Consider the following 11,335-nt stretch of genomic DNA (forward strand, 5'->3'; position numbering starts at 1 on the left):
ATTTTTTTTTTTCACATATTCATAAGAAAATCACATAGTAGTACCTCATCATTTGTCACAATAAGATGTCGTGGTCAAGTTACGTGACTCCCAATTGTTTGTTTGATATTCCCAGCTTCACAACTAGGTATTGGGAGAAAAACATCTTTAATTCCTACATCAATAGAAACACATAGGTTCATAGGCCCTAGTGGAACTCTGTGTATTCGCCTGTCTAATTGGATGATTGATCCATCTGCAACAATGTTCCTAGTAGTGTCTATAGCAAGCTTGCATTGTTATACCTAATATATATATATATATATATATATTTCATTAATAATCAACTACTGTTCGGATTATAACATAAATAGAAAAAACATAAAGGCACGTAGGGGTGGGTTCGGTTCAAATCGGTTTGGTTTTTGCCAAAATCGAAATTTCGGTTCGGTCCATTTTTCTTCGGTTCGGTTTTTTCCCGTTAAGACCCGTTAGCTTAACGGGTTGGGTTTGGGTGACCCGTTAAATTAACGGGTCGGGTTGAACCCGACCCATTTATAGGCCTAATGTAGACCTCCTAGGCATTGTTAGATGAGAATTGAAGATCAACGAATTCAAGTTTGATTTTTGTTATAGGATGAGAGTTGGAGGGACTGAAGGTCCTAATCTCTTATAATGAAACTTATCATTCCTCATTGCTAGCCCATTGTAAAGCTAAGCCCACTTCCTCCTCCTTAGTGTAAATAATATCGTTTGTTAGAAAGAAAAAAAACTCATTATTTCATAATTCGCATAGTTTTAAACTGCAATCTTGCCACATAGTACTACGGTCTAATGGTATTCCTCTTCGCTTGTAAGTGAGAGGTCTTAGGTTCGATTCTCGCCAGAGGCGAATTTGAACCAAATTAATTCTAGCCCATTGTGAGGCTAAGTATACCCCCTCCCCTTTAGTGTTGATAATATCGTTTGTTAAAAAAAAAAAAAACTGCAATCCTATCATAGAAAAAATAGATCACATATATATTGGTATAAAATTACTTAATTTAGGCGTAAATAGATCATAAATGTGAAAGTAAATTGAATGATAGACATTGAATTGATTAGGAAGTAGATTACTTTATGCAAGTATAAATAAGGCCATTATTAAGGCTTTATAATAGTGAGAATGGTAAGAAAACGTCGAGGAATTATTGGACTAGCAATCAAATTGAACATGATACCAAACCACCAACGATTCATGATTGAAGCCTCACAGAAAATTGCATTGTCTTACACCGTAATAGAGTGCAAAATACGGCTTTTCCTTCAATAGTAAATATGCAACAAAGGAAAACGGTATAAGAAATATCTAGAAATATTGGATAAATCCCTATTGTGTCCTCTTGACAAGAAATATAGAGAACATAATTCTTCAAAGCATATTTGGTTTTCTGCGCCATTCTCTTATCTCAGTTCTTTGGAAGCAAAAACTAAAGAGCATTTTTGTGTTATAACATGTTAGAAATAGAATACAGAATAAAGTGAGATAACAAAATAGAAAAAGAAAAGAGATGATCTCAAGCATCTTCCATTAGCATTATGTCATCTTTATATAGGCCATCAAATACATGAGTGGTCTTAGGTTGTAAGTGAGAGGTCTTAGGTTCGACTCTCCCACCCTTTTGGTATTAATACTATCGTTTGTTCAAATAAAAGAAAAAAACATAAGTGGGTTGTGGGAACCCAAAAGGTTCTCCATAATAACCCAGAAGGCTATCTACATTAATATGATTGTTTATGATGGTTTACTACCATATGTTGAATAAGTACAACAACTCTTTATGTTTCATAATTGAGATTATTTTGAAAATTTTCATAGTAATGACCTTTTCTTTATAGATTTTCAATAAATTAAGAGAGTGTATTCAATTGGAAATTTAAGAGACTTTAATGGATTTATAATCTAGGGATTTTTATTGAGTTTAATTGATGAGTAATGCTAGGGAGACTAAATTTGCAAACTAAATGATGCGTCACGAATAAGATTGTGCACGTTTATCAATACTTAAGTAATAAACCAATCATCAACTTTTCATTTCTTTTAGTTTCCAAAATTTACTCTACAAATTTAGTCTCCCCAGTATTACCCTTAATTGATTTGTAAAGATTTCATATAAAATTTTGATTCAATTGTCTCGAATTTTCATGTGGAGAGGCGAGAATTATGGAGGCTTAAAATAACTACAAAATCACTCCAATTCTCTTTAATTCCTCAACTTTTTCAAATTCTTTAAAATCAATTTCTAATTAAATATGCTTGGAATGTTATAAACTTCTAATTGAATCCATCCGAATTTATAAGAATTTTAATAAACTATCTTAAAATCCTAATTGAATATACATTGAATTTCAGATAATCACTTAAATCCTAATTGAATACCTCAAATTCATTAAAAGAATTAAAATCCTTCAAAATCTCAATTGAATCCCTCTTAAGATTTTTTTTTGGAAAGTGTTTCAAATTACTATTTTCTTTTATTGCCAAATGAAGAAAATCGTTTTTTTACTTTTTTAAATACAAAAATACAAAGTCGAAGTTGTTTTTTATGAGGTTTTAAAAGAAAAAAAATAAGGGAATTTTAACAAATTTTTTTTGGTACTATTCACTTTAATGAAAATTATATTTTTACACTAAAAAATCAATAATAGTACTATTCACTTTACCATTTATTTTATTCTTATCGTTAGAATTCAAAAATTTTAAATCATTTTGATTATTTTTCTTAAAAAATAATGCAGCTGCAACCCGTTTGTTATAAAATAAAAAGGTAATAAATTTAAACTTAAAAATCAGGAAACTTTCCTCTAACGTGGCAGAGATTTATTGGTTGAACATTGTCACTACACTACACCTGGCTGCATCTTACCATTTAATTCCGTACGAAATCCGATTCATAAAAGGAGATACACTTGCCATCTTTGCGTGACAAATTCCAAATTAGCATTCCTGTGACAATGAATCACCAATCATAATCCTCCACGTGTAATGTCGACGACATGTAGTGCGAGTACCCTCCACAATCCCACCCGCGCGAGTGTAAAGAAGGAAAATATCCAAGAGACTGTCACGTGTGAGTCTGTGACTACCATGTTTGTCTCGTTATCTCCCTCTCTCTCTCTCTCTCTCTCTCTCTCTCCCTTCACGCCCCATATAATCCCCTCTATCTCCAGCCAGAGAGCGACTCTGAGAGACCTCCATAGACCAAAACAGCTAAACGGAAATGGCGTCGTCGTCTAGGGTTTCGCTATGCTTCTTCGTCCTCCTCGCCGTGTTCTCCACCGCGATCCGCGCCGAGGAGGCGGAATCGAAGGAGTACGTCCTCCCTCTCGACAGCTCCAACTTCGCTGACACCGTCAGCAAGCACGACTTCATCGTCGTTGAGTTCTACGCGCCGTGGTATGCAATTAGCATCTCGCTCATTTTTTTTTTTTTACCGTTGATTCTATTTCCTTTGATGATCTGATCGATGTTCGTTGCTCTTTTTTCGTTTGATTTGTGTTTGGATCTGAAATTTTTTTGAATTAATGTTTTCAACTTATTTAATTAAGCGATTCGTGAGGAATTATTCTGGATTTGATTTCACGGAATCACGTTGAAAAATTGATGCTATATGTGTGAATTCTTGTTCAAGCTTGTGAATTTAGAGCTTACTGCATCCGCATGCAGTGGTTTAATGGTCGATTTAGCGTTTTATTATTTAATTTTCGGAATATAATTGCGAAAGTTATACCGGAGAAGCCTGCATGTGGAAAATGCGTATCTGTGCTGAAGAAATGAGATACCGATGTGCTTTTCGGTTTTTGATTTGGTTTTTTTTGGTAATTGGTACTTTTCTGATAGATTGTTGTCTTAATTTTGCTGTCTATGTTTCTTATAGGTGTGGCCACTGCAAGAAGCTCGCTCCCGAGGTGCGAAATTAAGCTGTTGAATGTTAATTTCTCACCAGTTTTGCATGTTAATTGAGAAACCCTGTATTTTTCTGATTCTTTTGACAATATTAATTTGTTTAATCTTGGTAGTATGAAAAAGCTGCGTCGATTTTGAGTAAAAATGACCCACCAGTCATTCTAGCAAAGGTTGATGCCAACGAAGAGGCAAACAAAGGACTTGCTTCTGATTATGAGGTGAAGGGATTCCCCACAATTAAGATTCTAAGAAATGGTGGGAAGACCATCCAAGAATACAAGGGTCCTCGAGAAGCCGAGGGTATTGTTGAATATTTGAAGAAACAAAGCGGTCCTCCTTCTGTCGAAATCAAGACTACTGACGATGCAACTACTCTTGTTGGCGACAAGAAGATTGTTGTTGTAAGTGTTCTATGTCTGTTTATGTTTCCTAGCTTGATGTAATCTTTTGAGGAGTATCAGATGGCATAACTACTCATGCATAATATGTTTGCAGGTTGGTGTGTTCAAGGAGTTCTCCGGAGAGGCATATAATAACTTCTCGGCTCTGGCTGAGAAATTGCGTTCTGATTATGAATTTGGTCACACTCTGGATGCCAAGCTCCTTCCTCGTGGTGATTCATCAGTGTCTGGACCCGTAGTTAGATTGTTCAAGCCATTTGATGAACTTTTTGTTGATATTGAGGTAGTATTGACATTTTTCTTGGCTTAGATTTGTTTTGTTTGGATCCAGTTTGTCATGCTGGTTTTTGAGGTATTAGGGACAGTATATTTAATTCTGAGGTGATCATACATGCAGGATTTTCATGTGGATGCTCTAGAGAAGTTTGTTGAAGAATCTAGTATGCCAGTTTTAACAGAATTCAACAATGACCCAACCAATCACCCTTTTGTTATCAAATTCTTCAACAGTCCAAATGAGAAGGTATATATAATATGCTACGGACATGATTTGGATTTATTTATTATTAAATTGATGAGAGGTCGCACTTGGTGCGATGGCAAGTGCATTCGCCCATGAGCGGTAGGTCTCGGGTTCGAGACTTGGGAGCAGCCTCTCCATAAATGGGGGTAAGGCTAGCCGACATTCACCTCTCCCAGACCCTGCGTAAAGCGGGAGCCTTGTGCACTGGGAAAATATGTTTTTCTTTGCATTATCAAGATATTTCTTTGAAGGTCACTCAAGTTCTATCCACCTGGTTCTTTATTTTTTGTTTTATTTAAATATTTGTTGCAGACTACTGCTCTATCATAGCTTGTTTTTTGTTTTCCTTTTGGTATGTCCTATTGAGCAATGTGTTTAATCATAATTCTGTTGTAGCCTAATGCTCTTATCTCAATCTTTTTTTTTCTTCCCAAAACATGTGATGCAGTCTTCTAACACCAGTTTTGGACTTGGTAGGCTATGTTGTTTCTGAACTTCAGTGATGAGTCTTCTGATGCTTTTAAATCAACGTATCGTGAAGTTGCTGAGAAATATAAGAAAGAAGGCATAAGCTTTCTCATTGGAGATCTTGAGGCTAGTCAGGGCGCCTTCCAGGTCAGAATGTTCTCATTTGGACTACCCTTTGCAATTGTCTTCATCTTCCCAGATTCGTTTTATGATGTATATTTCTTCCCATGTTAAATGTTCTATTGGTTTTTGTGAACAGTATTTTGGACTTAAAGAAGACCAGGTGCCTCTCATCATCATCCAGACTCCCGGTGGGCAAAAGTTTTTGAAACCAAATTTGCAGCCAGATCACATCACATCATGGGTTAAGGAGTACAAGGTAAGGCTTCTGCCACTTTCTTGTGATGCAGTTGTCCCACAAGGGATGATCATCATTATTGTTTTTATATGCTGATTGCATTGAAGTTTGGTTAAAGCTATATATGTTGATGCTTTTTGACTAAATTACATAACCGTAGGATGGGAAAGTATCACCATACAAGAAGTCTGAGCCTATTCCTGAGCAAAACAATGAGCCTGTCAAGGTGGTCGTTGCTGACAGCATCCAGGACTACATCAAGTCTGGGAAAAATGGTGCGTAAACAGACACTGTTGCATTATATCGTCAAGTGTCATTTTCTCCTTGGTCATTCTTCTTAATAGTATTTTTCTGCTTATCTTTTGATTACTTGATCTTCTTTGGTTCCTTGTTAACACCTTTTTATTGGTCAACCTTGTTAACACGTTTTGAGTGACGATTACCTTGAGCAGAACAAACACTTTGTGCAAATACCTTACCGTATTCTATGACCAAGGGAAAACTATTTGATGTACATTAAAAACATATAAAAATTGCTTAATATATTGAGTGTTATGCTGGGATCATCTAGGTTTTTTCTATACTATAAATTTGAATAAGGCAGACGGTTGTTTGGGCCACACCATGAAACTTGGTGCAGATTTAATTCACATAGCTGCTCACTGTATATTTTAATGTTTTCGGCTGTTGTCTTCACATGGTTTCTCACATGGGGTATGGCTAGAAATTCGTATAACATGATTTTGTTTACTATCCAGTGTTGCTCGAGTTTTATGCTCCTTGGTGTGGACACTGCAAGAAGCTTGCTCCTATTTTGGATGAAGTTGCTGCCTCGTATGAAAAGGATTCTGAAGTCGTTATTGCAAAATTTGTAAGATTTATTACCCTTGCCTTGTGGCTTTATCAGCCTTTGTTACAAATGCTGATATTTCTAGTTTGTAAAGAGTTTTTCTTAGTTGTTATTCATTTCTTGCTTTCATTTTTCAGGATGCCACTGCAAATGATGTGCCTAGTGACTTTGATGTCAAATACTACCCAACTCTGTACTTCAAGACGGGGAGTGGAAAAGTCTTGTCGTATGACGAGGAAGATAGAACTAAGGAAGCCATCACTGCTTTCATTGAAAAGAACCGGGACAAAATTGAGAAACAAGCAGAGTCGGAGAAGCAAGAATCCGGAAAAGATGAGCTCTAAATAGGTAATTGCTTCCCTTCTGAACTTCATATATAGTTTACGCAGTTTGACAAAGCTCCCGAAGCATGGTTATATTCTTCAAAAATTCAATGAAGTTGCTCGGGCGGACGTGGTCTCAAATTGTTCTTTTCCTGAACCAGCTGTACAAGGAGAAGAGACATTGAGAAGGGTAGAGACGTACCTCCCCGTATCGCTCGTTCCTATCAGGAGTTATGTTGTTGGTTTTTGGGTTTCCCTTTGAATTGAATAAAGTGGGAGGTGTTTTCGTCGTGGGGTGCACTAGTTTGAGGGATAGCAATAGTGTTAAGAGCGTGCAGTTTTGTTAATGTAGAAGAAACCCTCGGAAGGAGTTTATTTTGACAAATGCTCAAGTTAATTATATCTCTGAATCCCAGTTATAGCATAACTTTCCATGGTCTGTGTGTGTGTCATCTGTGGTTGCTTTCCCAGCAGCCAGCTGCAGCTAGCGCTCTAAAAGAGGTGGGCTCGCTCGACCATTATGTGCGAGAGTTTAGGGGGTCGAATCCACTTGCGGAAATGAAACCACATTTTGGAAAATAGAGTGTGCAGTACAAGAATGGAAATGTGATTACTGTATGTACATAATACTCACCACAACAATCACCACTAGTAATAAATTGAATTAAAACTAATTAATCTTGATTATACTAGAACACCTAATCCCTTCATCTTGGGCCTTGATCTCTCTGATACTGTTTGGGCCTAGAACACCTAGTCCCTTCATCTTGGGCCTTGATCTCTCTTATATTGTTTGGGCCTAGAACACCTAATCCCTTCATCTTGGGCCTTGATCTCTCTGATATTGTTTGGGCCTTCCTCTTGCTAATACTATTGCTGTTGACGGTAGTGCCCTTCACATGATTCATCTCAGTAGCGCTTTTGGTTTGGTCGTTTTGGTCATTTTCACCACCAGCCTCATTGTGGTTAGAAGAATAATAATGTTGGAGGGATTTGAGCAGGTAAGGCCGAAGCTTCTTCAGATCTGACAACTGGAGTGGCTTCAACAGAAACTCCTCTGCCCCTTCTTCCAAGCACCTGCGATTAATATTCAACTCACATTGTTCAAGTTGCGTGCAACAAGCAATTTTCTGAGCTCTCTCTCTCTCTTAATTTCAAAGAAAACAATTATATAGCTATATTTGTCTATTTGCTCTCTAAATTTGTATAGAGCTGTTGTTAATTTATTTCCTTAATTTTAATTTTAGCCGATTACTCCCTTCAACTTTTATAATTAGTCAATTTCCCCTTAAACTTTAACTTTAGTGGATTACCTACTAAATTTTTATAAATAACCAATCTTCCCCATAACGCTAGATTTTAAAAAATTTATTCAATTTTGTATCCATTTTGATCATGCGGACAACACATAATAGTTGTATGGGGGTAAAAAGAATAAAATTGGATGGATGAAAATTAGACGAAAAATTTAAAATCTAAGGGGGGCAGGAAATTGATTATTTATAAAATTTAAAGGGGTAATCGGTTGAAGTTAAAAGTTCGGGAGAAATTGGCAAATTATAAAAGTTCAGGATCAAATAACTAAAATTAAAGTGCAAGGAGGAAATTGACATCTCTATACAAATTTAAAGAACACCCCGACAAAATACCTTATATATAACAAAGGAATGGAAAATAATTTCAGATCAGAAAAAGAAAAAGAAAATAATTAAAGCAATTAGCTCACATGCTGATTCTTGAAGGAACATTCTCTGATGACATGACCACGACTGGTACGTCCTTCCAAGAAGATCCCTGTATGTATACACATATCAATTAATTAATACGCAAATACCATGCAAATACCATACAAATTTCAAGAAATGTTAGAACCAGTCGTTCGTGCAGAACATTGGCATGCTCACAACCCGCCAGATAATTTATAGTGCTAATTCTATTTGTGAGAATCACAAAGCAGGGACGGCTAGAATAGATCATATTGTATCACTTTTCTAAAAAAACTATCTACTGTTTTGTATATAGTTTAAATTGTACTACGGTCACGGATTATATAAGAATTAAGATTGATTAATGATCTATAAAGTAACAATTTTAATTGTGAAAACAAAAATAAACAAATTGAATTGTTAAAATTCAATGAGTAGTGGGGTACACAACACATAGACTCAGAGGATTGTGAGTATTTTGCAAGTGGTTTCTTACTGTCAATATTTATTTGCTCAAATTTTAGGGGTTGGGGGATACTTTTCACTTAAAATTCAAAACAGTAGGAGAAAGTATGGTAATTAGTCAGTCAGTTATGGTGGTTGACCTTGACGCGTTTCAGCAAATCATAGCCGCTCATTCCGGGCATACAGAAGTCCGTCATGATCAAGTTGATGGCTTTTGATCCCTGCATTCGATTTAATTCAGAAGTGAATTAGTAATCATCTTCTCCACATAATAACTTAATTAGCATAAAACTTAAGAACATGCATGCTACGCTTTAATTCATACTAAAACCTAAATTAATTATATTTAATTTTAGGACTAGTAAATTCTTCTTCAATATGTGTTGTTTACCGTCGGACATAATCGAACTCTTTGACCTAACCTAATTTTAACTCGTTACTCTACTATCCTTACCACTTTGAGGATCAATTTCAAAAGCTCGAACACACAAAATTCAGTACTATAGATGGATTATGAGATCAAAATGAAATAAATTTCAAGAACGTTTCTAGCCGGAAGGTTTAAGTTTGTATCGAGGGAGGTATAGGATATTTTTCCCAAGGATTTTCTCAGACATTCCTGGAAGTAGAGATTTATATGTTCCTGTATGTGATATTCCACTCGTATAAGTTGCAACTTGCCTAAATTCCGGAAAATGTACTAGTAATATATATTTTTGTTATGTGTCGAAGGATAATCATGAAATCTCACCTCTGGTACATCTGATGACTGAGGGGAGCTGGATGAAGAGGAAGTTGCAGTACTTCGGTTTAGGTCTTCAAGCAAACCCAGATATTTTAGTGCTTCATCCCCAGAATCCACACAAGTCACTGTTAATTAAAATATTTTAAGACTATCAGAAAGCAAGTTCTAACAAGGGAAAGGTTTGATGCAAGTTCATCCAAGAAAAGTTCAGCAATAAATAAAAAATCATGACAATTTTGAAGAGAAAAAACACCATATTATTAACATGCAATGTTCTATATATATATATATGTTTATTGTTATATTTAAAAACTAAAAGAAAAATAAAACTAAGAAGCCAAAAAAATGTGAGTGTTGAGAGGAAGGTCATTAATCAATTAATTAAATATTTTTTTATACGAATCAAATATTCTACTAATTTATCTAAATTATGGGAAGGGCGTTCGAACTTGAGCGTGGAAAAAGAATATATTGTTCTAATCAACATAGCTATACGCTCGAGAGTCAAGTCTGTATTAATTAATTAATGAATCTATCTTCAAATATAGGCGTGGTGTACCTTCATATGAAGAACCTCTAAGGAGCCTCTCCAGGAGTTTCCTGTCCAAAAGGCTGTCATCTACAGCCAATACATGGAAATGTTGGTTCTGCAGCAGCTGCTGTTGTTGTTTGGGGTCTGCAACATCTGACTTCACCACCACCTCCATTTTCAGACTAACTGATGACATCAAAATTTACCCTTTTGAAGTTTAATGGTGACTGGTGAACACAGTATAATCTCTGTTAGCTATTGCTGCTGCTGCTTCTGTATATTCTTTCTACCAATGTGGACCTTTATATTTCTTCGAGAGAGAGAGAGAGAGAGAGAGAGGCGTGCCTTAGGGGAAATGAATGAATGAAGGAATGCGAGGTGGTGTGTGATTATTCCATGGGTGCAAGGTGTACTAAGGTAAGTATATCAGATGAGGAGAGAAGCAACCAAACCTGTTTTTGAGAGAGAGAGAGAGAGAGAGAGAGAGAGAGAGAGAGATGTCGTTGATATTGTCATGTGTCATGCATATGTACTACTCTTGTTGTGATCTCTCGCTAGATTCTCTCCACCGCGTTGGTACAACCACTCATATCTCTCTTTCTCTCTCTCTCTCTCTGAGATCTTCTTTATTTTCTTTGTTAAGATTTTGTTTGATTGCCAAGGGAAATCCGGAGGTCCTTTTTCCCATTTGGTCAAGATAATGATGAAAAGGAGTTGATTTTGGGTGCCAATTGGATTGGATTAGATTAGGGACTTAAGACAAATGTGGTTAGCTTAGCTATGCTTGCTAAGTTTCTATATTTGGGTCTCTCCTTTTCCTTCTTCTTCCTTATTAAAAATTTATGGAAAGTGTTTAGAACAGTTTGAGTAGTCGTATAATATTATTCAGAACACTGTTTTGGATAGTAGATGTAATTAAGGTCAAACTCTCTTCATGTTTCTTTTTCATGAATAAATTCTTTCACATGACGTCAAGGTTACTCAAGAAAAAAAAATTGGAAAGTGTTTTGTTTTCATATAACAGTTAGTAATCATCCTC

General features: G+C 35.9%; 2 protein-coding genes across 4 annotated transcripts; one reads left to right on the forward strand and one right to left on the reverse strand.

Moving 5' to 3' along the window:
* The first annotated feature begins 3,097 nt into the window (after positions 1-3,097).
* On the forward strand, positions 3,098-8,112 carry LOC103441533 (protein disulfide-isomerase-like). 3 transcript variants are annotated; one of them, XM_008380210.4, is made up of 11 exons: positions 3,106-3,415; positions 3,897-3,927; positions 4,039-4,326; positions 4,421-4,609; positions 4,724-4,849; positions 5,327-5,464; positions 5,577-5,696; positions 5,836-5,950; positions 6,434-6,546; positions 6,663-6,873; positions 7,010-7,275. In XM_008380210.4, the coding sequence occupies exons 1-10, from the start codon at positions 3,240-3,242 to the stop codon at positions 6,867-6,869; spliced, it is 1,503 nt and encodes a 500-aa protein (XP_008378432.1). In that variant the 5' UTR covers positions 3,106-3,239; the 3' UTR covers positions 6,870-6,873; positions 7,010-7,275. The 3 variants fall into 3 exon arrangements, with proteins under 3 accessions (XP_008378431.1, XP_008378432.1, XP_017189379.1); XM_017333890.3 differs by lacking the exon at positions 7,010-7,275 and adding an exon at positions 7,850-8,112 and having other exon boundaries at positions 3,120-3,415; XM_008380209.4 differs by having other exon boundaries at positions 3,098-3,415; positions 6,663-7,275.
* LOC103441535 (two-component response regulator ORR10-like) lies at positions 7,399-10,895 on the reverse strand. The gene is made up of 5 exons (XM_008380211.4): positions 10,324-10,895; positions 9,771-9,889; positions 9,160-9,240; positions 8,575-8,642; positions 7,399-7,925 (listed from the first exon to the last, which is right to left on the reverse strand). The coding sequence occupies exons 1-5, from the start codon at positions 10,490-10,492 to the stop codon at positions 7,556-7,558; spliced, it is 807 nt and encodes a 268-aa protein (XP_008378433.1). The 5' UTR covers positions 10,493-10,895; the 3' UTR covers positions 7,399-7,555.
* Positions 10,896-11,335: the final 440 nt, after the last annotated feature.

The sequence above is a fragment of the Malus domestica genome, chromosome 08 (assembly GCF_042453785.1).
Source record: "Malus domestica chromosome 08, GDT2T_hap1".
NCBI lineage: Eukaryota > Viridiplantae > Streptophyta > Magnoliopsida > Rosales > Rosaceae > Malus > Malus domestica.

Bases quoted from the DNA above. Each gene is read 5' to 3' on its own strand.
- LOC103441533 (XM_008380209.4), top strand. From the start codon at position 3,240: ATGGCGTCGTCGTCTAGGGTTTCGCTATGCTTCTTCGTCCTCCTCGCC. The intron at 4,850-5,326 runs GTATATATAATA...TGGACTTGGTAG, and splicing joins TCAACAGTCCAAATGAGAAG to GCTATGTTGTTTCTGAACTT. The intron at 5,465-5,576 runs GTCAGAATGTTC...TTTTGTGAACAG, and splicing joins CTAGTCAGGGCGCCTTCCAG to TATTTTGGACTTAAAGAAGA.
- LOC103441535 (XM_008380211.4), bottom strand. From the start codon at position 10,492: ATGTCATCAGTTAGTCTGAAAATGGAGGTGGTGGTGAAGTCAGATGTT. The intron at 9,890-10,323 runs GTACACCACGCC...TTTAATTAACAG, and splicing joins TAGAGGTTCTTCATATGAAG to TGACTTGTGTGGATTCTGGG. The intron at 8,643-9,159 runs GTCAACCACCAT...GTATACATACAG, and splicing joins ATTTGCTGAAACGCGTCAAG to GGATCTTCTTGGAAGGACGT.